We start from the raw sequence: 26,482 nt of genomic DNA, 5'->3' as shown, positions 1-26,482 counted from the left end.
TCGGACAAGTCCCCTCACGTACTGTTTCCCACAGTGCACAGCACTAACGTTCTGCTTTTTCCTTTTTCTGTAAATGGCAGGGGGCACTCAGTTTTTAAGTACTGTGAAGATTATCAAATTCCATATTAAACCACTTCCTAACTTTTTAAATCAGAAGTGATGCTAAAGAAGCAGTTTTGCTATCAGCTTGGCCGTTGTTTGCTTCCACTTTCTGAAACCAGAAATCCAGCAACGCCTGACCCAGCACGCTGCAAAACAGATCCAACAGAACAGTCATACTGCATACCTTCAAACACAGTATGTAGTAGGTAGTATGCCTTATGTACTGCATACTATATTTGAAGGTAGTATGTAGCAGGCAGTTTCGATAGGTGCTTGCTAACAGCCTGTAGCAGTTAGCTAGGAGGCTCAAAGCCGGCCTCTTTACCTCAAACTAGCTCAACAAAAGTTAGCTTGGCTGTTTTTGAAGCAGCCTACTACATACTACCTAGGAATGTATTATGCAGTACGTACGGCACACTACATACTGCGTTTGAATTTAGCATGTAGTATGATTGCTCTGTTCGATCTGTTCTGCAGTATGTTGGGTCAGGCGTTGCTGGATTTTTTGTTTCGGAAAGTGGTAGTAAACAAATAGTGAAACTGCTTCTTTAGCATCCACTTATAATTTAAAAAGTTAAGAAATGGTTTATATGGAATTTAGTCATTTTCACAGAAACTAAAAACTGAGTGCCCCCTGTCAAAAAAGAAGGAGAGCCTTAGCGCTGTGGGAAACAGTACGTGCGAGGGAGACTGGTCAGCTGCGTACTTTACATGAATCAGTAGACATCCGGGGAGTTTTGGCATACTGCAGATTTTGCTCTTGTTCACATGCTACATACTGAATTTTGGCCAAATCAGTATGTACTGCTAGTGTAATAAGCAGTTTTTAAAAAAACAGCCCTTGTGTTCAGCATTTCCAATATGGCATCCGCCGATCTATCCTTCTGTATCTTATATCTTCATCTTTTGGGATAGGCTTCAAAACAGCGCTTCAGAAACAGATGGGTGACGTCACGGCTACCACTTTCATTTATTACACAGTCTATGGCTTTGATGTTTTCAGAGGATCTCGTTTACATGGCATCAGACGCCCAAAAGGCTGTTTCTGTGTAAATGAACGCCCAAAATGCAACAATAGTTCACAGTTTTCTGTTGAAAACAAACAGTTTAAAACGTACAAAGTAACCGCCCTTTAGTTCTGCTTTACACTCAAACAATCAAACAACTGAAACAAATACAGCTGCAGGCAGTGAATCATAGGTCTGTGTCAAGACATGGAGATGTTATGTTTGTAAACAATCATGCTTTTAACAGTAATGATTCCTGATTACTGATAGACATTAGTAGCCTTGTGTCAGGAGTAGACAAATCGAAGTGGAAAGCACAGTAATGAGCTCATAATACCATGATACTGCGGTTAAGCAGTAACCATCTGAGCCTTCCTGTCATCACAACAGCACAGCAGCAGGATGACAGAGCAGCACACAGGCAGCAGGAGCCAGGCGTTAGAGGAGAGGCCTGAGATACGGCTTAGGTTTAGTGTCAGGGAGCCACAGTTATCGTTATGTAAAGTGAATATCAGTTGTATAATAAGATGAAGTAGGATGGCCCTGCAGCAAGAAACAAGAGCGACTGCTCTTTCCTCCTCTTCCCATCTTCTCGCTCTCCCTCCATCTGTCTCCTACTCCTCCTGCTTTCGTCTCTCCATCTGTCTCTCTTTTTTTGTGCCCTCTTTTGTCCAAAGTTTGAATGCAGTCCATGCCAAAATATGTCAAAAAGAGGAGGAAGGACAAGGAGGGAGAGAAAAATCTATACGGAGAGGGGAAGGGGAAAGTAGGCGAGGGGCAAATAAGCGCCTGAGGGACGAGAAACTAGGACACGAGGAATGAGAAATAAGGAGGAGGGCAGAGGGAAAGGTGTCATTGATTTTGTCCTATTGCCCCTCTCCGCCCGTTCACACCTTTCTCCTCTGGATATCTCCATTACAGGAGCACAATGTGTTCCATTCTTTAATCATCACTGTGCTCCAAATTCCCACCATTAAAAGGCTGTTACACTCTGTGATATCAAAACGGTCAAGAGTGATAAAACGAGACAAGCCGAGAAAGCGGAGAGGACGTCTCTGTCTTAATAAAGTCTGTTTCATCGGAGCTGGCCGAGCGAAGATCTGCTGTCACAGTGTTAGCAAGAGGAAGATAACCTTCTGTCGCCCTCATTCTGAGCATCAGTAACAGCAAGCACGTCTTTTTCTTTCTGCTCTAGATCAGCTCTATAACTGAAGATATCTCACACTAAAAAAACAAACCGATGGAGAGTAAAATCGACTCTCTGCTGTGCATTTCAAGAGGCTTTTGCAGGAGCTGGATGTCTGCACACAGATAAATAAACACTGTCAATCAGCGCGAGTGATCCTGCTCCTTAATGTACATCAACCTGTTTGCAATCACTTTTCCATCTGCCAGGCTTTACAATCCTCGCCCTGCAATCCCACACAAAACCCTGCGCTTCCATCCACCTTCTGCCTCCAAAGCTCTGCTCTTTGCACCGACATCCACAAATGACAGCAGCTGCGCGGTGAGATCAGCGTTATTGACAGTGCAAATGAATGATCACAGTGAGGAGGGTTGTGGCTTCTCGAGGGGGCTGCAAATTCCACCTGAATTGTTCAGACTGGAGCTAAGAATCTTAACCTGTATGCGTGAAAAACAAAACAGAGACACACCACTCGACACGGTTTAACAACGAGCTCACACTCACCAATGTTAGGGTGCTTCAGGAGACGGCAGATGCGAGCCTCTCTCTCGAGTTTCTGATGGTCTGAGGAGAGAAGAGTCACTGTTTAGACTACATTCACAGAAGAGCAGAGTGTTACATCTTTAACATCATGTTCAGCATCTGATTCAAAAGGCACAACAATATGATGCGCACATTTGGGCTTTTCATTTGCAAACAATTACAAGTGCTTCATATTAACGAGTCCGCCGCTGCTATAGGCAGAACATAAAACACTCAAAGGCATGCAGATTTATTAAAACACCCTGTAAAATGCACCAATTTAAATCCTTTTTCTTAGTATGATGCAGTTTAGCTGTAATTGATAAGGAGAGAAGAGGTGCAGAGAGTAAAGGGAGAGAAAGGTGGGTGGTAAACAGGATTACATGCAACATCTCCAGCTGAAATTTAAACCAGGACACCGTGGTTATTTGTTATGTCTCTCCAACACGACACCACAGGACCCAGATAAACCTTTACAGCAATGTTTTGGTTAACACCAGAGAGAGACACTTGTGTTCTGAAGCACTGGTCCAAAGGGTTACCCAGGCCCTGTAAGTGTACTTGTACTGAAAAAAAAGCATCAAAAGCAACTTCAAATAGCTGAACTATGCATTTCAAAACACGCTCTTTGTGATTTCCATCAGTCTTTTAGATCAGTCTCTTTTTTGCAAGTGAAATATAAGAAATGTTAAATACAAAATGTGCAAAAACATTTAAAAAAAAACCCTCACATGATTTGACTTCAAGATGCACAGCATTACTCACTGCTATCACTAGCCGTGATATTATGTGTTGCTGTAGACGTTCCATACTCCAGCTGATACGGTCGTCTCATCACTATCATCTCTCTCTCTTATTCTCCTCTATCCCTCTTTCCAACCCCAACTCGGTCGAGGCAGATGGCTGTCTATCATGAGTCTGGTTCTGCTCGAGGTTTCTGCCTATTAAAGGAAGTTTGTCCTCGCAGCTGTAACTATCTAAATACTGTGAGGTGCAATGCTCATGGTGGGTTAAGATGAGATAAGAATCAGTGTTCTCCTGTCTTGATGTTGGGTCTTTGTTAATAATGTAACAGAGGGGGCGCTGGTGGCCTAGCGGTCTAAGCACCCCACATACAGAGGTTACAGTCCTCTTCGCAGGGGTCGCCAGTTCGATTCCCACCCACGATTATCTCCTGCATGTCTTCCCCGGCTCTCTGCTCCCCACATTTCCTGTCTCTCTTCAGCTGTCCTATCGAATGTAGGCGAAAAAGCCTTTATTGATAGTACAGCTGAAGTGAGACAGGAAATGTGGGGAGCAGAGAGCGGGGGAAGACATGCAGCATATGGTCGCGGCCGGTAGTCAAACCAGCGACCACTACAATAAGGACATAGCCTCTGTATGTGAGGCGCATAGACCGCTAGGCCACCAGCGCCCCACATACAGAGGCGAACTTGGACTCATGGTTTTTCACCCTGCATACTGCAGTCTTGCAGTTATAGTTACTGTATATTAGGGGTGGAATCGCAGGGTGACTTACAAGGCTATACCATAATGTGATTCTGCAATAGTTGATACCACATAATGATTGGGGATGGGTATCAGGAACCTTGTTCTGATATCTCATTGAGACTGGGTCTCATCTACCAGAGAGACCTGCCTTGGATAAGCAGAGCAATACTGATTGACAGACATACAGCACAAAGGATCTGCTGCCGACTAACAATACATCATTAAACTACTAAACAGATTATGTAATGCAAAAAACAAAACCATAGATTGATGCATAGACTAAGCAAGAGCAGGTTCCCAAAGATGCTCTCTCCATCGCCCCTAAAAGAAGTTTAAAATCCTGAGTGGAATCGAGCTGGACAGCTACAGACTCCGCTGTAACATGTTCCAGGGTGAGGGGGTAGAATGAGGAAATGCCCCTTCCCTGAGCTCTGTACAGACTGAGGGGACAGTGAAAGTCATGGAGTCCTGGGAGCATAGGATATGGCGATATTGTTTATGTAACATGTACAAGGATAAGTGCCAAGAAAAAACAGAAACCACATACACACCCATTCAAAAAAAGATGATCTTTGCAGCAGAAATAAACATGTTTACAGCCTGGTTTAAAATACGGCTTAGGTCTGAATAGCTAATTTCTCTATCGGCACACACTGTACGGGGGTGAATTTATTTACAACAAATTGTTAATTTTGAAAATATCAAACTTTGAGTTTTGCCTAAAAAAAAGGCATGGCTGACTTGGTTGACAGGCGGCCACCCTACAGCTGTTAGAGAAAAGGATAAATGTCCGCCTCTTTGCCTCACACTAGCTTGGACAAAGTTTTCCAGGAGAAGTTAACATGTTTACAGCCTGGTACAAAAAATGATCTTAGTCTGATTAAGCTATTTTATCTATTGGCTCACATTGTACAGGGTCACATTTTTTGATGACTCAGCAGTTTCGAAGCTATAAAGATTACGAGTTTTTTATAATTAGAGGCAAAGTTGACTTGATTGACAGGCGGGAACACTGCAGCTGTTAGCAAGGAGGCTCAAAGCCCGCCTCTTTACCTCACACTAGCTTGACAGAAGTTAGGTTGAGTTCAGCATTTCCAATATGGCACCCACCGAAGATGAGCAACAGTCCAGCGATGGATTTTATTCTTATATCTGTTTTATTTATTTATTTATTTATTTATTTATTTATTTATATATTTATTTATTTATTTATTTATTTATTATCTAGTTCAAATTTGATTCACTTTTATTTATTTATGTACTTAATTATTTTAAGTAAAGCATCTTATTTTCTTTTAATGGTTGAATATTTTAGTGTTTTATTATCTTAGAAATGTTTTTTATTTTTGGTGATTTTAATTCCCTGTGTTGAGTTTTAACATCTTATTCTACCTAGAGCGATTCCTCGGTTCGTTCAGCAATTCATTTTTTATTTTATTTTTATTGTTTTTATTACTACTGTTGCATATATTGTGTTCTCAGCCTTAGGATTGCGGGGCGGGTTTAGGGTCGGGCTAGGTTGTTTTTATGTACAGCACTTTGTGTTACAATGTCAATTTATGAAAAGCGCTTTAAAAATAAAGTCTGATCGATTGATTGATTGTAAAAATATGTTATACCAATGCCAAAGTCTGCCTATGAATAAAATGGAAAATAACTTAAAAAGTAAATACAAATATTTGGCACCAGCTCTATGATAACTGTACACAGGAGTCAGGATGATGTCATACTAATGTGTTGATATATCAATCCACTCCTCATATACAAATTCACAGTCTAATGCACCGTGAGGCTAAGGCAATGCTTCGTCTTATAAACTTGCATGTGAACACTTGACTCACTGCTGTTTCTTTGGTCCTGATTATTTACTGAAGCATCAGTCACAGAGACTACTTTCTCATGCCGTTACATTAATTATGTCAATGCAAATATTAGAAATGTAAGAGCTTATTTGTGTCGCATCAGCCTGACCTCATGGTAATCCACTTATTCAAGATGAGTGGCTTCATTTGCCTCTGAAAGGTAACAGACTAGTGTAAGTCGAATAGCGCTGACCTCACGTCGCTGTATGGTTGTATTTAAGAGCGTCAAACTGTTTGTGGATGTTAAACAGGCTGTGTGTAGCTGTGGTGTTGAGCTTTGCATGCTAGTGTTCATGTGGGTTTGTGTAAAAAGGGTTAGTGTGAAGCACAGTTAGACAAAACATTGGAGTGTTTGCTCTTCAGGCTTGGATGGGACGCCAGCAGCAACACACACACACACACACACACACACACACACACACACACACTCATGTCCAAACAAACATCCTTGTTGGGGATTTGACTGAATCCTGTAGCAGTTTGTATGCCTGTTTGTACAAGATGTCTGTGTGTCAACCACATGACACGGTTGTCACTTTTAGAGCCATGTAGCTTAGGTCAAAGGTCGCGTGTGGGAACTGTAGTGAGGATCCTATGTGTGGAAATGTGTGTGAGTTATCACTGTGGTCCAGCCGACTCAACCCACACACACACACACACACACACACACACACACACACACACACACACACACACACACACACACACACATTACACACACATTACACACACATTACACAGACGCAGGCTCACTAAGATTTGCATTCATTTCCCCAGTGCAGGAACAACCTCAGATAAAACTCATATGCTGTTGCCGAGCGATCAACTATCACCTTACCCAACTCCTCTCCTACAAAAGACTCTAGGAAGAGCGAGCCGGCTTATTAAAAGCGGCATTGAGTAAAATCTGCATCACTTCTCCAGCCCTCTCTGCATCCCGCCCCACCATCCCCTTTCTTCCCCCGACTGTCTCAAACTTGTTGCTGACCTGGACTAGTTTAAACACTGCAGTCATTGTGCTTTCAGGCTCTGTCTATCTTTCACTAGCCTCCCCTTCGTCCCCCTGCAGGTATAGGTTTCCTTCATGTGAGAGAAAGCCAGAGAATAAGGGAGAGACCTGAACCTCCTTCTAATTACACCGGTGACGCAAGACAGAGAGAGAGAGAGAGAGAGAGAGAGAGAGAGAGAGAGAGAGAGAGAGAGAGAGAGAGAGAGAGAGGAGAGAGAGAGAGAGAGAGAGAGGAGAGAGAGAGAGAGAGAGGAGAGAGAGAGAGAGAGAGAGAGAGAGAGAGAGAGAGAGAGAGAGAGAAGGAGAGGGGATTACATGGAACATCCATTTGCTAGAAGAGGATCACAGCTCCCCTGTGTGAGTATGTGTGAGCGTGTGTGTATGTGTGTGTTTGTGTACAGCCGTCTACCCTGGTGCAGTGTCACTGCAGCACTCACTAATTCATTCAATCTCCTTATTTGTTGGTGCGAGAGTGTGTGGTAGAAGAAGACAGGAAAGAGAGGGCTGCAGGGTAATTACTGGCACTTCCTGCTGCTCTCTAATTGGCCATCTGCCTTGCCACGGGGCGGGCCCACAGCCATCTTACATCAGCTGAGGAGGATGGAGAGGACCCGGCACACTCGCACTCATACAAACCCTACCCTAACCAGCACTGCTCTGCTCTCTCTGCCACACATATGAAAACGGACATCTGATGGAAGGCAGCATGATCCAGTTCATTCAGCGAGATTACATCCATATCATCAAAACAGCACTTCATATTGAAAATTCAACAGGATTCTTACAGTAGAGATACTCCTGGAGGCCTTGTATCTAGGGCTGGGCGATAATTCCAGAACGATAACTTTCGTTCGATAAAAATTTGATGTAAATAAACCTGTAATTAGACCCTCCAACCACTGGAAAGGGAGGGGCCGCTAATGAGCCTTAAATGCTAGTTGCCAACCAACATTAGACAGAAGAAGAAGACGGCATTGAACAGCCAATCATGTCACAGGGTGAGAGGTAGGCGGGCGGGTAAAGGAAGAGCGTGGAGACAACCTCTGCTGTGCATGTCGAACATGTTTAATGTCCACTGCGACCATAGTACAACTGAACACAGGATAACCGTGATGCATTCACTGCACTGTGGGAAACTACATCACTCTGTACGTGACCCTTGTAATCTTAAAGGGGAGTGCACGACTCAAAACAATACTCCATAAACTGATACTCAGAATACAATTTAACGTATCTTTGTTGTAAATTTAAATCAAATTACTTCAACCTGAGAAAAATAGGAATCTACAAACTAAGACTTCTTACACAAAAGATCTCCTTCCTGTTAGCACCGTCAAAAATGATGGATTCAAGAAGCTTATCAGAAAACAAAAATCTGCCTTTAAATGTAAATTAAATAATGATTTGATATTTATCGTGATAATTGCCGATCAACTGATATGAAATATTTTATCGTGAGAACATCATTTTTAATATTGCCCAGCTCTACTTGTGTCAATATTTTTCCTGCACGCTGCATTCTTTATGTACCAAAAGCAGCACAGAGTTCTCCCTAATATCTACTGACAGACCTTTTAACCCTCCTGTCCCCCTTAAATTTACTAACACCTTTTATCCTTGGGGTCAATTTGACCCCAGCAATTTAAACCTCCAGAAACTGATTGTTACCCAGGTTTATGTGTCAGGTACTTTATGTTTCTTTGTTGACTACCTAAATAGCCCTTTAGATAAAATATATTTTAAGCATAAACATAATTTAAAGCATTAAGAAGGACTTTATTTGTAAAACAGAACATCAGACTGCTGCGAGTTGTCATGCTCTCGTCGGCACTGCCTTGTTTTTATGTTATCAAAATGTATTACACAGGACTCATCATTGAATGTCTTTAGAGACTTGGTGGCTGGAAATATTATATCTCAATATAAAGGTTGGCGGTTCGATCCCAGCTCCTGCAGTCACATGCGGGAGTGTCCTTGGTTATAGTGACCTCAATATCATCCAGAACAACCAAAACAAATGTGTGTAAAATGTTGATATTTCTTGTGTTATATGCAGCTAAAACAGCCTTGGGTCAAATTGACCCCAAGGAACACTGATTTGTACTTTTTTTTTTACAGGAAATTGGAACAAGTCAACATTTTAATTTGACATTTTCCCAGTTGTCCCCATGAAATTAGGAAAAGTCATGAAATATAAAGCCAAGAAAATGATGAGTCATTAATTTAGAGACGATAAACATTGAATGGGGTTCAATTGACCCCAAGGATAATAGGAGGGTTAAATATAGTTCGCTCCATTTGATGATGTGGTTCCTCATTTTGATACAGACACAAAGAGTCAGTATTTTTCTCCAATAACTCATCCCTGCTTAGACTCTTCTGAAAAACCACAAAATGTCAACTAAACCAGATAATAACCTCGACCTATCAAGAAAAACGGTCTGATTTGAATAACAGTCACAACCAACTATTCTGCACAGTCGTAAAATAGTTATCATCAAGCCGGAAGCCTCTCTAAGCCTGTCTAAATGATAATGGTGAAAAAAGTATTATCAGAGCCGTTACTTCAGCAGAGGGATGGAAAAGCACATGCAACTGGCATTTGGTTATCACGGTAACCACTCCACAAAAAATAAACCACACACCCTCCATCAGTTGTCATCTCCAGGAACTCCAAGCTGTGTGTCCACCAAAGTGTTTTTCCCCAGCTGGAGAGACGCCAGGTGGAAAACCCTTAAGAGCGCTTTGGAGGTGCAACATTTTTTAAGCCCCGGACGCTTTGGTTGCTACGAAACTGAATACCCGTGTCAGTAAAAATAAGGGGGCACGTAGTGGAATACTTGCTCTGGATGGAGGGAACGCTGAAGCATGTAGTAAAAGAGTGCAAGTCAGATTTTGTAAGCAAGGAGTCGTTTGGTCGTAGAACTGAAGTTGGAAAGGCCCATTTCAGGAAGACTCTCATATGAGCAGGACTAGGGTTGCAAAATTCAGGGAATTTTCAAAGTTGGAAACTTTCCATGGGAATTAACAGGAATTTACTAAATTGAATATTGGCTCTTAATAGGGAACTTAAATACAGTTGGGGAAAATACATTTTAGCATAATCCTGACTAAAACAAACAGATTTCATGCAAGAAAATGCTTTTTTATTTGCATGTTGAATGGGACTTTTTTGGAGGGAGAGGGGCTCTCTTCATTTAACATTTTGAATGGGACTTTGTTGGGATTGCATTTTTGCTCATTTTTGAATGGGTTGGGCCAGAGGGAGTGAATAATATTTAACTCAACATTCATGTTTTTGTTCTTCAATGAAAGAATTGATTGTGCAATAAATATTTAACACTTGATAAAGTTCTACTTACAAATAAATCTGTTTTAATTGTATTATTTTGGATGGATGTCTTCTTATATCAAAACAAATATCTATGCTTGGATATGATACATTTCAATTAAATTACCGTCAATTCCCATAAATTCCCATGGAAAGTTTCCAATTTGGAATATTTCCAAAATTCCCCAGCTTAACTTCCCATGGAAATTTACCGGACATTTTCCACCCCTTTGCAACCCTAAGCAGGACACACAAGTTCAGACACAAAATACCGAGCATCAGCTTGAAGTAACATCTACCCATTCGTCTAAATATGGGAGCCACATTAGCTTCAGTTGCATAATTCATATCCTTTTGTAGCTCATTTTGCTTTTAGCTATCTGCCCACCCTTCCAGCACTGTGACTGAGTGGTTGGGTAAAAAGTAGGAGTCGTGTAGGTTTAACAAAAATTTAATATCTTTCAAATCCAAGAACGTCAAAACGCACAACACGTGCAGTGCTAAGCCCAGAAATTTAAAAATGTCCGCTGGCCTCATTAAGAAATGCTTTGGTTGACACATCGCTTCAAATACAGAAGAGTAAGGAGGCAATGTCACAAAGAGGGACAAACATTGAGCTCGGGGGTCTGAGCTGACAAAACATGAACAACTGCTGTCAAACACTGCTGGAAGTGTTGATGAGACGTGGCCATAACCCTGCAGTTGGGAACATTAACGTTGTTGGTCTTAAGTCCACATTATCATGTTTAAATTCTGAAGATCAGAGCATCCATATGTTGTGTGTACTAACCACTGGAGAGGGAAAAATGTTGTTCATAAATGCCGGCTTGCTAACTCCAACAAGGAGTGTGAAAAGTTGGGATAATTCCACCAGCGTTCTGCTTCTCTTCATATGGGCTCGGCAGTCAAATTGTATCTCTTGTGAGGAAGGCGAAAGAATATCCTGCTAAACCAAACTTTGAAATCCATCAGAAAAATTCAAGCTAATGCTGAAGGAGTTTTAACACAGTGTTAGATTTGTAGGGCACAGAAATGCATTATCATTAGATGCTAATAAGAAGGTTTTGTCTGTCACTTCCAAAAAAGACATCCTATAACCAAGCAGCATCCTTCGACTGCCAGATAAAGCAAATGTGGAAGTGCTAAAACGTCAGTTCCGGGTGTCCACTTGAGGCTTACTCCAGAAGTACTCAGACTGTGCAAATAATGGACGTAGAAATGCTGAACTCAACCTAACTGCTGTTGAGCTAGTGTGAGGTAAAGAGGCGGGGTTTGAGCCTCTTAGTCAACAGCTACAGTGTTCCTGTCTGTCAGTCAAGTCCTTAAATGGGCAAAACTCTTAATATCTTCTGAACTGTTAGAAAAAAAATCACCCCTTGTACAGTGTGTGCCGATAGAGAAATTAGCTCCTCAGACCGAAGCCATTTTTTGAACCAGGTTGTAAACATGTTTATTAATGCTGTAAAGATTGTCTTTTTTGAATGGGTGTCTATGTGGTTTCCGTTGTTCCTGCAGCCAGCCTTGAAGTGGACGCTTGATGAACTGCAGTTTTAAGCCCTTCCACATGGGCTTCATATTTTGAGACCTGAGGTTGACGCTCAGAAGAACTGGAAACCACATTCACACCCATTAAAAAAAAAAAAATTGGTACAATAAAATGATTGTAGTCTGAATAGGTAATTTCTGTTTCGCCACACTGCGCAGGAGGTGAATATATTCCTAACTCAGCAGTTTTTAGAAGATGTTAAGATTATGAGTTTTGTATAATTAGAGGCACAGCTGACTTGACTGACAGGCGGGAACACAGCAGCTGTTAGCGAAGACGCTGAAAGCCCGCCTCTTTACCTCACACTAGCTCAACAGCAGTTAGGATGAGTCAGCATTTCCAAAATGGCACCCAACAACGATTGGCTTCAAAACAGCGCTTCAGAATCAGATGGGTGACATCATGGATACTGCGTCCATTTATTAAATAGTCTGCGGTTTAAACTCTGAATGTAATTCATCAGAGCGTCCATATGTTGTATTTACTGACCAATGGAGAGGGAGAATAGTTGTTCATACATGAAGCAGTTTCCAGCCAGCATCTATTGGGGTGTTCAAGTGAATGCTGAAGGAGTTTAATACAGTATTAGTTTTGTAGGGGGGAATGCATTATGATCAGATGCTAATAAGAATATTCTGTATGTGATTATCTGTACACTGCAAAAAAAACATGCTTTAACAAAAGTCCTTGTTTTGTGAAGACAACTTAATATCCTGTACTAACGTATGGACCACGTTTAAGCTTTTCAGCAAACATGAGTAAAGTTTGCCTTTGGGCCTTTCCTTCTGGACAGCTACAGGCGATGGAGGTAAAACAAATGTGTCAAAGCATGGATAGGGACAAGGCAAGCGGCAACCTCTGGTCTCAAAATATGAAGCCCATACGGAAGTGTTATAAACTGCAGTTCATCGAGCGAGTGTCGGAAACCACAAACACACCTATTCAAAAAAAAGACGATCTTTGCAGCGATAATACACATGTTTACAGTCTGATTCAAAAAATGGCTTAGGTCTTAAGAGCTAATTTCTCAATCAGCATATAATGTACGGGGGTGAATTATTTTATAACGCAACGGTTCAGAAGACATTAAGATTACAAGTTTTGCCTATTTAAGAACTAGATTGACTTGATTGACAGGCGGGAACACTGTAGCTGGTGGCTAAGAGCGCAAAGCCCGCCTCTTTACCTCACACTAGCTTGACAGAAGTTTGGTTGAGTCAGCATTTCCAATATTGGCCTCAAAACAGCGCTTCAGAATCAGATGGGTGACGTCACGGATACTATGTCCATTATTTATACAGTCTATGATAGGGAACAGGCTGCGGTGGATGAATCGGTCAATAAGCGGTTTCCCGTGTGAAACCAAAAGCAGCTCATTTCACCACATCTTTAACGTCTCTTCAACCAGAACTCCTTGGTTAGTTTTAGAGAAGGACAACGGGTTGGGTTGAGTTCTCACAAGGGACTGGAGCAGCTGTCCCCTTGGTGAAAGAGCTCTCTGGAAGAAAAGCCCCGGAGGCAAACATACACCACATGCTTCTTAATCCCAACCTACAACTTCTCATTAGTCATTTTCTTCTCATACTGGGTTGAATAGCTGTCAATGAGCGTGACGCCGGACCTGTTCAAAAATCTGTCAAAGAAGTGGATACATTGGTTGTGACGCCAAGGCTTAGGCTCAGGCCTCACTTAAAGAGAGGAGACCACCGAGTCCCAGGAGTTTAGTGGTTTGTCATTAATAATAATTAGAGGGATTTTTGGGCTGCAGAAGACGAGCAAACTGAGCTTCAGAGGAATTTTACAACAATGTTTCGCAATAAGTAATGACAGACACAACTAAATACTTTCAGGACAAAAAAGGTTTTAGGGTAGTGCTTAGAATGGATGGTCTGTCTCACCCTGACTCTCTCTCTCTCTCTCCCCAACCTACACACAAACACACAAACACAGTGTCGCAGCAGACAATGCAGCAGCCAACCACTTCTCACACTCACTCCACTCATAGACAAAAAAATAAAACTGAGCATTCATTGTGCACAATAAAGCTTGTATCACACCATCAAAACACTTCAAGCACTCTCAGGTAAAACAAATATAAAGAACATTTCAAACAGAATCACATCCACGTGTTCTGGATTTTATTGGGATACTTCTCTTTTGCAGGGTTCCAGTTATTTCACCATTTATCTTATATCTAATAGAGTTGTATTCCTCCTTTAATTCATCCTCTCTTTTGTGTTCATCTCTTAATGCGTTCACCTTCATTCTGGGTCTGTTTCATTACAGACACCTCTCCTCAAGATACCGCTTCTTGAGAAATACGTAAGACTCCTTTGGGGGTGAGAATCAGGTGTATGTATATTTGTAGATGTGTGTGTAAGCGCATACTGTGCACCATGCTGCCCACACACACGCATCCACCCCCAAACTGCCTGTAGGCCGGACCATCTCACAGCCGACTACCTACACCTTTCCCATATATCCCATCCACCCTTGCTTTCCTTCTTTCACTTCCTTCCTTCCTTCCTTCCTTCCTCTCCCACCCTGCCTCTTTTCTCCCCCTCCCCCCTCCTCAGATTACTGCAGTGTTCACCAGAGCTTTGAGAGACTTACCCACCAGGCCACGCGTGAGGTCACACTCGCCCCATCAGGCTAAAAAAAACCCACCCAAATCCTACCAGGCAAGCTGCCTGCTCACGCACTGGCCGCCTGTATGTGCGGACACTGGAGTTGTGTATGTGTGTGTGCGTGTTGCGTCGGCCCGTGCGGTGATTCTTCACCTTGCACAAAAACCCTCTTGCTCCCTCCTGCGCTCACTCTATCACGCCTCATCTTTGTCTTGTTCACCTTGCTGCCCTGGTTTGAGTGTCACTGATCTCCTCGCAAGACTACATTGTTAAAAATCTCCTCCTTCTCTTCCTCCTCTTCCTCCTGCTCTCCTGGACAGCTTTCTTCTCCTCTGGCAAACACGCACACACACAAACAGGCCTACATTGTGCTGCCTGCCTCTGCAAAGAGCCAACAGTTTTCTGCTGAGCCCTTGCTTTTCCTTGGTGGGACATTAATACCAGGAGCTGGCCTGTGTGGACACTTGATGGCAGGGATAGAACAATAACAGTATTACAACACACTCACAGATGCCTCACAATGCAGACATGCTCTATTAGTGTTACTCCCTGCCCTCTCTGTCTCTTTCATACACACACACACACACACACACACACACACACACACAGAAATGCCTTCAGACGGAGACAACAACAGGGCAAACAGGGAGGCGCCTATGGAATCCGTGGGGTCTTAGTAGTTGATGAGATACATTTAGCATAAGTGGATTAGCCTCAATACAAACCAATCCCCCTTTGCAAGAGAAAGGCAATGAGTGAGAGAGAGGCCTGCAGAGAAATAGGTGAAGAACTAATCAGAAAGACAGAGAAAGAGAGAGAGTGTGTGTGTGCAGGAAAGGAGGACAAAGGAACCCAGGTGTGTGTGAATGTCAGGAACGAGTGCAGGCCTAATTTGTCAAGATACAAAATAGGAGGAGGCAATTAAGTATCCGAGTCTGCAGCCAGGAGGAGGAGGATCTGACACACTGACATGGGCTCACGTCATCGTTACGACACAGCACGCCGCAGCGGGCATGTGCACATAGGTGTGGAGTGTGTGCTTGTCGAGACGCTGCGAGTGACGCCACAAATGAGAATCAGCAGACACGACAATAATGGAGCAGCAACAACAGACGAGAGGAGTGTTTGGCGCCCTGCACATTCCTGTAGTTTACATCTGAATCCCATTCTTGTTCCCTTTCTCGGGAAGAGCCTCTGAAGAAATTGCGATCAATTCATTCGCACAGGGATATTCTAATGAAACCACAAAGGAGGGACAGCAAGTTATTCAATACCTTTTTTTTTTTTTTTTTTTATAAAGGAGGGTCATTAAGGCACCAAGAGGTTCCTGTTAAGAACTCCCAATAGACCCGGTGATTGAATAAAAGATTTCCTTTGTCATTGGAAAACTTGGGGCTCTCGCTCAGCTGTGAACTCTCCTCTCAGGGTAGACGATACTGCATGATGTATATGTTTCAGAATTAAGCTAGCAAAGAAATGGCTAGGGTAGTTATCCCAGAGCTACTTCAACTGTTGCAATGTCTGGAATACACGTCGCACTAGTATATAAGGTGTAGTCTGTTCTTTGGGGTCTCGCATACCTCTTTTCGACCAACGCGAGCCGGGTTGTATTTCCTGGCTGGTGCTTGCGCTGGTTCAGAGCTGGTTGAACTTGCGAACCAGCGCAGCACCCGTTTGTTTTTAGCACAAACTTTCCCTCACAACAACAACGATGGCAGACAACGGCAGCTTATCTCCTCGGCCGACCACTGCTTTGCCTTGGAATCCATTAGTCTCTCTTATTTTTTCTCTGCAGGACAATGGTGGAAACACGTTTGGTTTGTGTTTTTGATCACGGCAACCTCGCCCCTGACGTAAGCGGTTCGTCGTTCTAGACCAGCAAAGAGTTGGAACATCTGGAACCGGTTTTCCTGGCCGGGAGTCAGTACACTCACAGTCGAAACACGAAAAACCGGTTCTCAATTAAGCGAAGGCTCTGAACCGGCCCTGAAACTGCCTCGGTCGAAAATGGGTATTAGAGGCAAAAGGGTTTAAACTGTCATCCTGTGGGATGATTCCCGTTGTCGAGTCAGCATTTTCTAGCTCTTTCTAGCACCATCCGTTTGTAATCCTGCTAGCTACCGGTAGAGTAGCTGAGCTAACTCAGATAGTTATGAGGTGCAGAGTCACTGGTGTCGACCAATTCGACAGCTGGTCAATTGTCTTATATAGAGGTGTCCGTCCAATCAAATCAAATCAGCCTTTCAAGGTTTATTCACTCAACAGTGTACCAAGTCTTTCTTTAAAAGCAAGATTATGTGGGAAGAAAAGCTGTTAAACATGGCACTGTCAGCCTAGTCCCCATCGCCAAGTATCCCAGCATGCTTGCTTCTTGGAGCGCCATCTACAAGGTAATATACTGTAACACAACAAACTAGGGATCGGCAATGATTTTCAAATATTCAAATGTTCGTCCACTGAGTAAAAATCGAAGAGTTACTGCGAAAATTCTCATTTTTTAAAGTAATCTTTAATCGTTTTTACCAAGCGTCAACCTCCGGCCGCAACAATTGAAGCCAATGCGGAAGTGTTAAAAACTGCAGTTCATCGAGTGTCCGCTTGAGGCTGGCTCCGGAAGTACCGGAAGTCACATACACACACATTCAAAAAAGCCGATCTTTACAGCAGAAATAAACATGTTTACAGCCTGGTACAAAAAGCGAGTGTAGCCTGGATAGCTAATTTCTTGATCGGCACACACTGTGAGGGGGGTTGATTTCTTCGTAAAGCGGCAATTCCTAAGATATTAAGATTACGAGTTTCCCATTATGAGAGGCACAGCTGACTAAACTCACAGGCGGGAACACTGCAGCTGTTGGTGAAGAGGCTCAAAGCCCGCCTCTTTACCTCTCACTCAAAACAGCGCTCGGTCAATGGTTTTTACTCGTGACTGGTTGTAAAACGGTAATCCGGCCAGACGGTGGATATAGAGCGTCTTAAAGCTGTTTGCTAAACGCGTTAAGAAACAGAAGAAGAAGAATGCTAACTCCATTAAATAGCAAAAGAAGAAGAAAACATTAGCGACAGTCGCCTCCGATTATTCAAATAATTGTTGAATAGATGCCAGTGATTATCGAATAGTAATTTTGCTTGATATGCCCATCCCTACTATAAACTACCACTCCCTCTGCATTTTATAAGTGCATGTCATCCTACTACCAAATGTTATGACAGTGTTGTGGCAGTTTTATACATACTGGAGCTCAATCATTGACCTTTATCTTACCTGCACCACTTCTGAACAGGATAAAACTGCATAAAGCATACATCTCTATTCTTTACATTCAGCACAAAAAGGCAATCATGCAAACATCACATTGTGTGTGTGTGTGTGTGTGATTTCACCATACCTCTTGCAGACAGCTTCTTAGTGTTGATGATTTTTGCAGCATATTCCTGTCCTGATGACTTCTTTACACACCTACGCACCACTGAAAAAGCTCCCCTAAGAAAGAAGAGCATAAACAACCAAAAATCAGTTCCATTACACATGCTCGTTTCTCTTCTCGCATACACAAAGTGTGACATTTTGAAACTGCTTTCATTTCTGTGGCAGGTGTTTTTTTTTTTTGTGTGTATGCTAACAACCTTGATCCCTCTCTCACACAAACAGACAGTTTACAGTCATTACTAACAGAGCATCAGTGTGGGCAACAATCGAGCAAAGCAGCAGCGGGTGTAACAACACTGGAGTGTGCGTATCAGTTTAGGCTGTTGATTATAAATAAAGGCCTGAATACTTGAACTAATTTTGATAGGCACACGATACAATGCAACCTGCAGCCCTAGAAGGAAATTCAATTTGCACCAGCCGGCATACAGAACAGGTTGCATCTCGCACAACAATGGGCCATATTGACCACATTCACAAGGTAACAACGCTCAGTTATAAATCTGCTCAAGCAAAAGAGGGAAGTGCATAACGCACTTTAGAGCACCTCTCACTCTGAGGGCTTTCATATTGACCTAAATGAACGCTCCATACATTTTTCACCTGCTCGCTGCTTTAGTGACTGTTCAGTTTTGAGCATCATAGGACAAGTAATTATGCATGATTTCCACAGAGCCCGTACAGCCTGCAGTTAGTATCTGCCTCTATGTTGCTTTCTTTAAAGGAGGACAGCAGCCTTTTACTACTTTTGATGATATGGAGGGGCTGCTGCTTTTATGCTGCACTCTGCTCCAGCCACTCTGCTCCCTGTTTCAATTATTTACCAGTAAATGAGAGGTGACAGGTGACAGAAGCACAAGTCAGTGCCTTGATGTTAATGGCCTATGACGGAGCAAGATGCATTAACAAACGGAAGCAGAAACATAAGACGTGGTAAGTGGCCAGTGTACTGAAGATCCAGGAGCAGTAAGGCCCCGGTTCCAGTACGGAGGAGGAGGAGGATGTGTAGGTGTGTGTATGTGTGTGTACTGCCTGTGCAATCAGTACCATCGATTACTGTCAATTATTAGGCAGAGAGTGGAAACAACAGCTGGAAATTAAAGCCTTTGTCTCTTCATTTATTTAAATCCTTTTCTTAAAAAAAAAAAAACAGGTACAATTTGAGATCCTTTCTCCTGAAGTTGTATTCAAAAAATAAAATCACACGCTGATGCACAGACATCTTAACGTTTGGAAATCCTGTGTATGTGTAATTGCAAGCATACAAGTACAACCTGTTCAAACGTTGTCAGAGCCTGTTCCTTTTAATTGCACCCAAGTATTTGAACATACTTTTATCTTGTTCCTATGAACAAGAGGTATTGCTGGTGTTACAATATCCTGTGAGCTGATGTTGCAAGTGCTGTATTTGAATGTGAGCAAAGTAGAAGTAGCTCAGCAGTCGGGCCTAATGAATCAACAACCACACTACTGTAAGATGAGGAGGAGCATTCTGTTTATGGATTTATAATGATGAGTGAGATGTTATTAATCACATTGCACGGTGATTCAGGGAGTCAAGAGTAGAGGGATGCACCAAAAATTCGGCGACTGAAAATCTTTGGCCGAAAATGACCCAAAAGTGCATTTTCGGTTTTCGGCTTAAAGACTTTTATCGCCGAAACAACACGGCCCAAACAGAATGTTGTGATGACTCAGGCAAAAAACGCGAACAGTAAGCGCTTGTCTGGATAAGGGCCAACATGTCTGCAGACATTCTTCCATTAATTGCAGCACTAAAGCGTCTTCTAAGCAAAGAGGTTGAGATGGACCATGGAGTGAAAACAATGAAAAGTCCACTCTTAGAGCCTGTCAGCACAAGTTTCACTGAGATCTATTCGGATCCTCTGCACTTCATCGCGACTGTACTTGATCCACGTTATAAAGATCGGTACCTGGATGTGGGAATAAAGCAGCGTGTACGAGAAATGATCCAGGCTGCGATGAATGCGGAGAATCCGTTTGGAGAAGAAGAAGCGCTGTGCACAGCACAGGAAGAAGAACAGAGCGCAGAAAGAAGGACTCGACTCTCTGAACCAGATGTGGGTCATGCATCCTCGTTGTCCAATACGTTCAATGAGATCCTTGATTTTAGTGAGGTTAGCACACAGTCATAGCCATAAATGCAATGGTAGGGGAGACCGGGGACAGTTGTAACATTTTTGACATTTCTGTCTACAATTTTGAGCTCCTTTAACCTAGAGTGTTCAAACTGCTATACAAACTAGATGCAACTCAACTGAGCATGTGCAGAGTGAATCAGGTGATTCCTAACTTGTTCCTGATTGGAGCAAGTGCAGGTGTTACAACTGACCCGTGGAGGCACTGGTGGCCTAGCGGTCTAAGCGCCCCACATACAGAGGCTACAATCCTCATTGCAGGGGTCGCCAGTTTGATTCCCGGCTGGTTGACCATTTCCTGCATGTCCTCCCCCGCTCTCTACTCCCCACATTTACTGCCTCTCTTCAGCTGTCTATCAATAAAAGGCCAAAATATAACTTAAAATAACCTGACCCATGTTAGAACTGTCCCCGGTCTCCCTACTAATAATGACATAAAAATTTATTTCAGTGTTTCGGTTTTTCCGGCCTTTGTTTCCTCATTTTCGGTTTCAGCCAAGAATTTTCATTTCGGTGCATCCCTAATCAACAGTCTTTTTAAGGTTGAAGGTGAAGCAGGCATAATATAATATTCCAACAAGCAAGTAGGACAGCATTGTAAGATTGCACCACAGTCTTTCTACAAGCATAGGAGAGACATGATTTGTTTCTATATTAAAACCCAATTTTGACCTTCAGTCTGCATGATAGGGCCAGTGCCGCCCTGCAGCCTCTGGTTTGGGTACAACAACGGGGAGGGGGGGTGGGGGGACGAGAGCCTTCGCCGGCCAAGAACAACAGATGCTGCTGCTGCTGCTGCTGCTGATGATGATGATGATGATGAAACAGATGAGGTAGTGGCCTGCTCTTCTTGTCGTCATCAGAATACCGAGAAAACACGTCACTGCCTCTTGCACAGTAAAACGCCAAATGTCACAACCAAGCAACGTTTTTCCAAAAAAGAGCCACAATCTAATGGTCACACACAAATACATTCATGGATAACATGACGTGATGATCCGGCCAGCTGGTTGTGCGTACTGCGGCGCGCACGGACATTACAGTGCAAACATTACGCAGAGGAATAACTTCCTCATTAAAGAGATCCAGGGGTACGTAACGTTACTCAACACGGTAACACAAATCATCTGCAGCTGCTCAGGGTGGAGAAAAAAGTGGTCGGCCTAGTTAAGCTAAGCGACCGCAGCCTTTTGGGTGTATCGAGCCAAGCGCGGAGCTGTCAGACCCGGGGGCCGGTGAAATGTCACAGGGCTACCGTCTCTCGTCTCTAGTCTCTCGAGGGGGGGCCCTGCTGACGGCTCCAGGAGACCGAAAATGCCAGATAGGCAACACGGAGGGACGTGCAGCTGTCAATGCATCAATGGTTGGAGACTAAAAGACGCAATGAAGGGGGGCTAACTCGGCTACTTTATCCGTATCAGCGTGGTAGCAGGTCGGCTAGTGACTGAACCTTACTGCGCTGTTCTCAGCTAGTTAGCAAGCTAGCGTTAGGGTTATGTAGCCTGACTGCACCACGACAATAACACACATATTAACATTCACTGACAAATCATCCAAGAGCTGGAAATGACAATCTGCAGGCTGTTTTGGAAAGATCACCCTGGAGCTCGCTAAGCAGTAACACTGTGTTTAAGCGAGGTTGCGGGGGTGGGGGACAAAACGACAAACACGATGCACACTGTAACGCGGAGAGACTGCTGCTGCTTACTTCCCGAGCTCTCGTACAGCTGGTACTCGTCGGTGAACCGGGTGGAAGTAGCCGTGGTCGCCATGGTTAGAGCCTTGCTGAGTTGGGGGGGAGCCCGAGCCTTAGGGTACGACGGTGGCTGGCTCTCTCTCTCGTGCGGGGTCCGGAGGAGGGTAGCCTAGCCTCCAATACTGGAGTACCTTTCTGACAGGCAGCAAGGCTGAAGAGGATAGAGGCGAGTAGAGACGGAAAGGGAGGGGCTGGTGAGAGGAGGGGAGGAGGAGGAGTGATGATGGTTGTGTGTGTTTTGTGTGTGTGTGTGTGGTAAAGGGAAGGAATCCTCGCGAGAATAGGCTCGTGCAGCATGAGACCAAGGCCTCCAGTTCTAATGATGGGAATTACGAGTCTTTAAAGTGAACCAGAACATTGGCACATCTGAGAAAAAAGAGTCGGCCCTTCTCTCCTTTAAGTACCTTTTCTTCTTCAACCCGCCATAAGAACAGTTTCTTCCCCCAGGCTGTCACTCTGATGAACACTAAACCATAACAGTGTCATACCTGTCAGATAAATACTCTCTGTAAATATACATGTAGATATACAATGCAACAATTCTCTAAGCAGAATTCCATATTTCTATTTATTGTATTATTTATCTACTATTTTTTAATATAAAAACTACCTCTGCTACTCACCACTGCACTTTTATCATTATTTTAGCCTGTACATGCCTATTTGTTGTTCTTTTGTATTTATAGCTGATGTTATTGTTATTACATTTTTTAAATTTATTTGTATGTCTTATCTTACACCTTGTACAAAAAGAGCACAGTTTACCTAAGTCAATTCCTTGTGTTCAAGCATACCTGGCCAATATAGCTGATTCTGATTCTGATTCTGAGTCAGTCAAATTTAGCTTTTTTTTTTTAAACCTTTGACTGCTTTGTGCTCATCTCAACAGAAGACTGTATATATAATGAACAGCATCGCTCCCCCTTTTCCCATTGTACGGTTTTAAAGCCAAAATATCCCATCTTGTACATTTTCTGCAGCCGGACTCTGCGCAGTAGGGAATTTGTGTGTTTCCAACGGTAACAAGCTCCGCCCTACAGCGTATCGCCTGAGGTCCTATGGAGTTTCTCTCTACGGCAGCTGTCAATCAAAGCAAACCCGGATGTAAAACCCAAGCGGCAACCTCCGGTCTCAAACGATGAAGCCCATGTGGAAGTGTTATAAACTGCAATACATTGAGAATCCGCTTGAGGCTGGCTGCAGAAACGCTGGAAACCACATAGACATGAATGGGAAAAAGACGATCTTTGCAGCATTAAAAACATTTACAGCCTGGTTAAAAAAAACAGCTTGGCCCTACGTAGCTAATCTCTCTATCGGCACACACTGTACGGGGGGTGATTTTTTTTTTCTAACACAACAGTTCAGAAGATATTAAGATTACGAGTTTTTGCCCAAATAAGGACATGACTGACATGACTCCCGATCGGGAACACATAGCTATTGGCGAGGAGGCTCACACTACGTCACACTCTGCCTGGTTGAGTTCCGCATTTCAAATATGGCTGCCGCCGTCGATTTGCTTCAAAACAGCTCTCAGGAACAGATGGGTGAAGTCACAGATACTACGTCCATATTTTATACAGTCTGTGGTCCTGAGGTCCTACAGAGTTTCTCTCTAGTGCAGCTGTCAATCAAAGCAAACCCAGATGTAAAACCCCATTTTTTAACCTCTAATAACTAAGGAAAAAGAAACTTTTCAGAAAAAGAGGCCTTGAACCAAGCGTCAACCTCTGGTCTAAAATATTGTCCAATGCGGAAGTGTTAAAAACTGCAGTTCATTGAGGATCAGCTTGAGGCTGGCTCCGGAAGTACCGGAAGTCACATACACATGAATGGGAAACAGGCGATCTTTACAGCAGAAATAAACATGTTTACAGTCTGGTACAAAAGATGAGTGTAGTCTGAATAGCTCATTTCTCGATGTGCTCTCACTGTGGGGGGGGGGGATCTTTTTCTAACGCGGCAATTTCAAAGATATTGAGATTACTAGTCTTCCAATGAGAGGCACAGCTGACTGCGGGAACACTGCAGCTGTTGGCTAGGAGACTCAAACTCCGCCTCTTCAAACTGGCTCGACAGAAGAAATATGGCTGCCGCCGTTGATTGGCTTCAAAACAACTCTTCAGAAACAGATGGGTGACATCACGGATACTACGTCCATATTTTATACAGTCTCTGCCTTGAACAAAAACAGTAAAAATAACTACATATCACCCCAGCATAGGGATGTGAGAAACATTCGTACAACGTGTATTTATTTTTTAAAGTTTGACCGCAGCTCCATTCAAATGAATGGGGGAGATGGAGTTTTTGACCTATACTGCAGCCAACCACTGCAGTTTTTGTGGCAGCCTCACTTCAAGCCGAGCGAGATGACGTCCATATTATATACAGTTTATGATCTCAAGTGGTAACTTCTAGTGTAGAAAAGAAGCTAGCATGGAATTGCAAAAAACTGTAGTTCCTTGAGTGGCCACTTAGGGTGGCTCCAAATGCAAAGAAACCCCATTCAAGCTCATACTACAATATTCATTTTTACAGCAGAGATCATGTTTACAACATGGTACAGGAATAGTTTTGGTCTCTATATCTTTTTTTCTTTTTTCTTACCAACTGTAAGGGGCATATTATTTTTTAGAACTTCTGGTTGGATTATATTTCGGCTAGAAATTGTACTTAATGAGACAAAATTAGGGGTGTGGCTAGTTTCATGGACAGGTAGATGTGTTGTAGATGTCATGCAGCAAGGCTATGGCTTCAGCTCCACCTCGTAGCCTGTTTCTGACATCACTGGGCTTCATGATGTCTCCTAAGAGTCAAACGGGTGACTTTATTGAGACAATGTTCATGTTTGCATACAGTGTTTGGTCTATCTAAATTACCTGGTAGAGCTATGTAAAGACTGTTATAATACCATCATTTTACAAAATGCTACTTTCTCAATTGTTTTAGAAAAGAAACATGAAAAGGTCATATTTAACAATATATATTTAAACTTCTTCTTGATTGTACTTATGTCTGGGTTGCTGTAACAACTGAATTCCCCCCAGGGGATCAATAAAGTAATATCTTATCTTATCTTAACTTAAGATCAAAAAGAGGGTATGTAAAGGATGACTATCCTATTGTCTCACAGAAATGTTTCTTTTTAAACCTGAACAATGTGGTTAAAATAATTGCACAACTTTGTACAAACGAACTATGTTTTTTTGTAATTTAATTAAATAATAGGATTTGAAATATCAATTTTGGCTTTTTTTTTCAAACAAATTGACCATGTTCCTATGACACAAAATCCTTACCATGTTTGGCCCTTGTTGTTGTCAAAGTCCTTAAAACATATTGAACAAAGACATTAACAGCTGTTCATGTTACCTTGTGTAAATAAACAAAAAAGACAAAAAACTAAAAACAAATTGCTCTCAGAAGAGGGCCGGCTCCCCTTGTTCACTGAGAAGAGCCAGTTCTTTAAGTCAGCTCGTTCACGATCAGCACATCACTATCTAGTTCAATGAAGTCACTGAGAATGTGAAAAGATGGAGCTGAGCTTTTGGTTTAGACTACATGAACATTTTTCATCTGGAAAGTGGATCATAATTAGGTCACATATTGATGGAAGATACATTATCAAGCAATGGTGCATGAGCCTGGCTGATGAAACAACTTTGAACCCAGCTGTGGTCTCTTCTTATATATACGAAACATTGCAGGGAGCACCACACAGCAGCAGCAGCAGCATTTTACTGCACTGGTTGGGATACACCCAAGCCAGCCTGGGTCACACTTCACTGCAGCAGGGAGGCAAACTGTGACAAATACATTGCATTTCTCCATGCACACAGACACACACCAAGGAATCAATATTGATTAATGCAGGTCTTGCTCTGAACACAGAGGGCTTCTCTGAACCACTGATTTTGCCTTCTGCATCTGAGGGTTTGTGCGTGTTTGTGCATAAGAGAGCGAGGGATGAGAAGAGAGAATAGTGTGACTGCTGTATCGGGTTTCCACAGACGAACATGCACCTATGTTTTTCCACAGAGTGAGGGCTGTTAGCTTGGCGGCGCTAAAAGATGGTGTCACACAGATCCAGAGTGCCTCACTAAATGTTAATGTGGCATGAGTGGGAGGCCATCAGAGGACAGGCGGGTGGGGCTGGAGGGAGCCATGCAGCTTGAGAGTAAGAGGCCCATGAGTGCGTGCGTTATTGCATGTTCATGTGCGTGTGCCTGCTCAGCGCTCTGGTTCGCATAGTCGGAGAGTGAAATGGTGATTTTGCTTGAAAATCTTTATGTGTGGTTGTCAGCGTGGGAACACAAAGCTGGAACACTGAAAAGTTCAAATATTATGAGGCCATATCTGCAAGTGCAGCCTGCTGAATTTGTGATGGAGAGCAAGAAAAAGCAGGCCAGCATGTGTGTGTATGTGTGTGCGTGTTATGTGGAAGACAA

The 26,482-nt window shown here is 43.0% G+C and overlaps 1 protein-coding gene across 9 annotated transcripts in view; it reads right to left on the bottom strand.

Annotated features, from left to right (window-relative positions):
- The window catches only part of LOC117829881 (calcium/calmodulin-dependent protein kinase type II subunit gamma-like), a 61,625-nt gene extending 39,373 nt beyond the window's left edge, over positions 1–22,252 (bottom strand). For 2 of the 9 annotated variants that reach the window (XM_034707619.1, XM_034707622.1), the window contains exons 1-3: positions 21,981–22,250; positions 18,073–18,167; positions 2,800–2,859 (exon numbers count right to left, since the gene is read on the bottom strand). Coding sequence is in view for 2 of the 9 variants with exons in the window: in XM_034707626.1 (XP_034563517.1) it covers positions 2,800–2,859; positions 18,073–18,167; positions 21,977–22,044 (223 nt within the window). In the remaining 7 variants the exon portion in view is untranslated. Of the gene's footprint in view, positions 1–2,799; positions 2,860–18,072; positions 18,168–21,976 lie in introns of all 9 variants that reach the window. The other 7 variants (XM_034707624.1, XM_034707626.1, XM_034707625.1 and 4 more) reach the window with 7 other exon arrangements.
- Between the last annotated feature and the right edge of the window lie 4,230 nt (positions 22,253–26,482).

Source organism: Notolabrus celidotus, chromosome 18, assembly GCF_009762535.1.
Source record: "Notolabrus celidotus isolate fNotCel1 chromosome 18, fNotCel1.pri, whole genome shotgun sequence".
Lineage (NCBI taxonomy): Eukaryota > Metazoa > Chordata > Actinopteri > Labriformes > Labridae > Notolabrus > Notolabrus celidotus.
The sequence above is the reverse complement of the archived record's forward strand: the minus strand, read 5'-3'. Positions and strand labels throughout refer to the sequence as shown.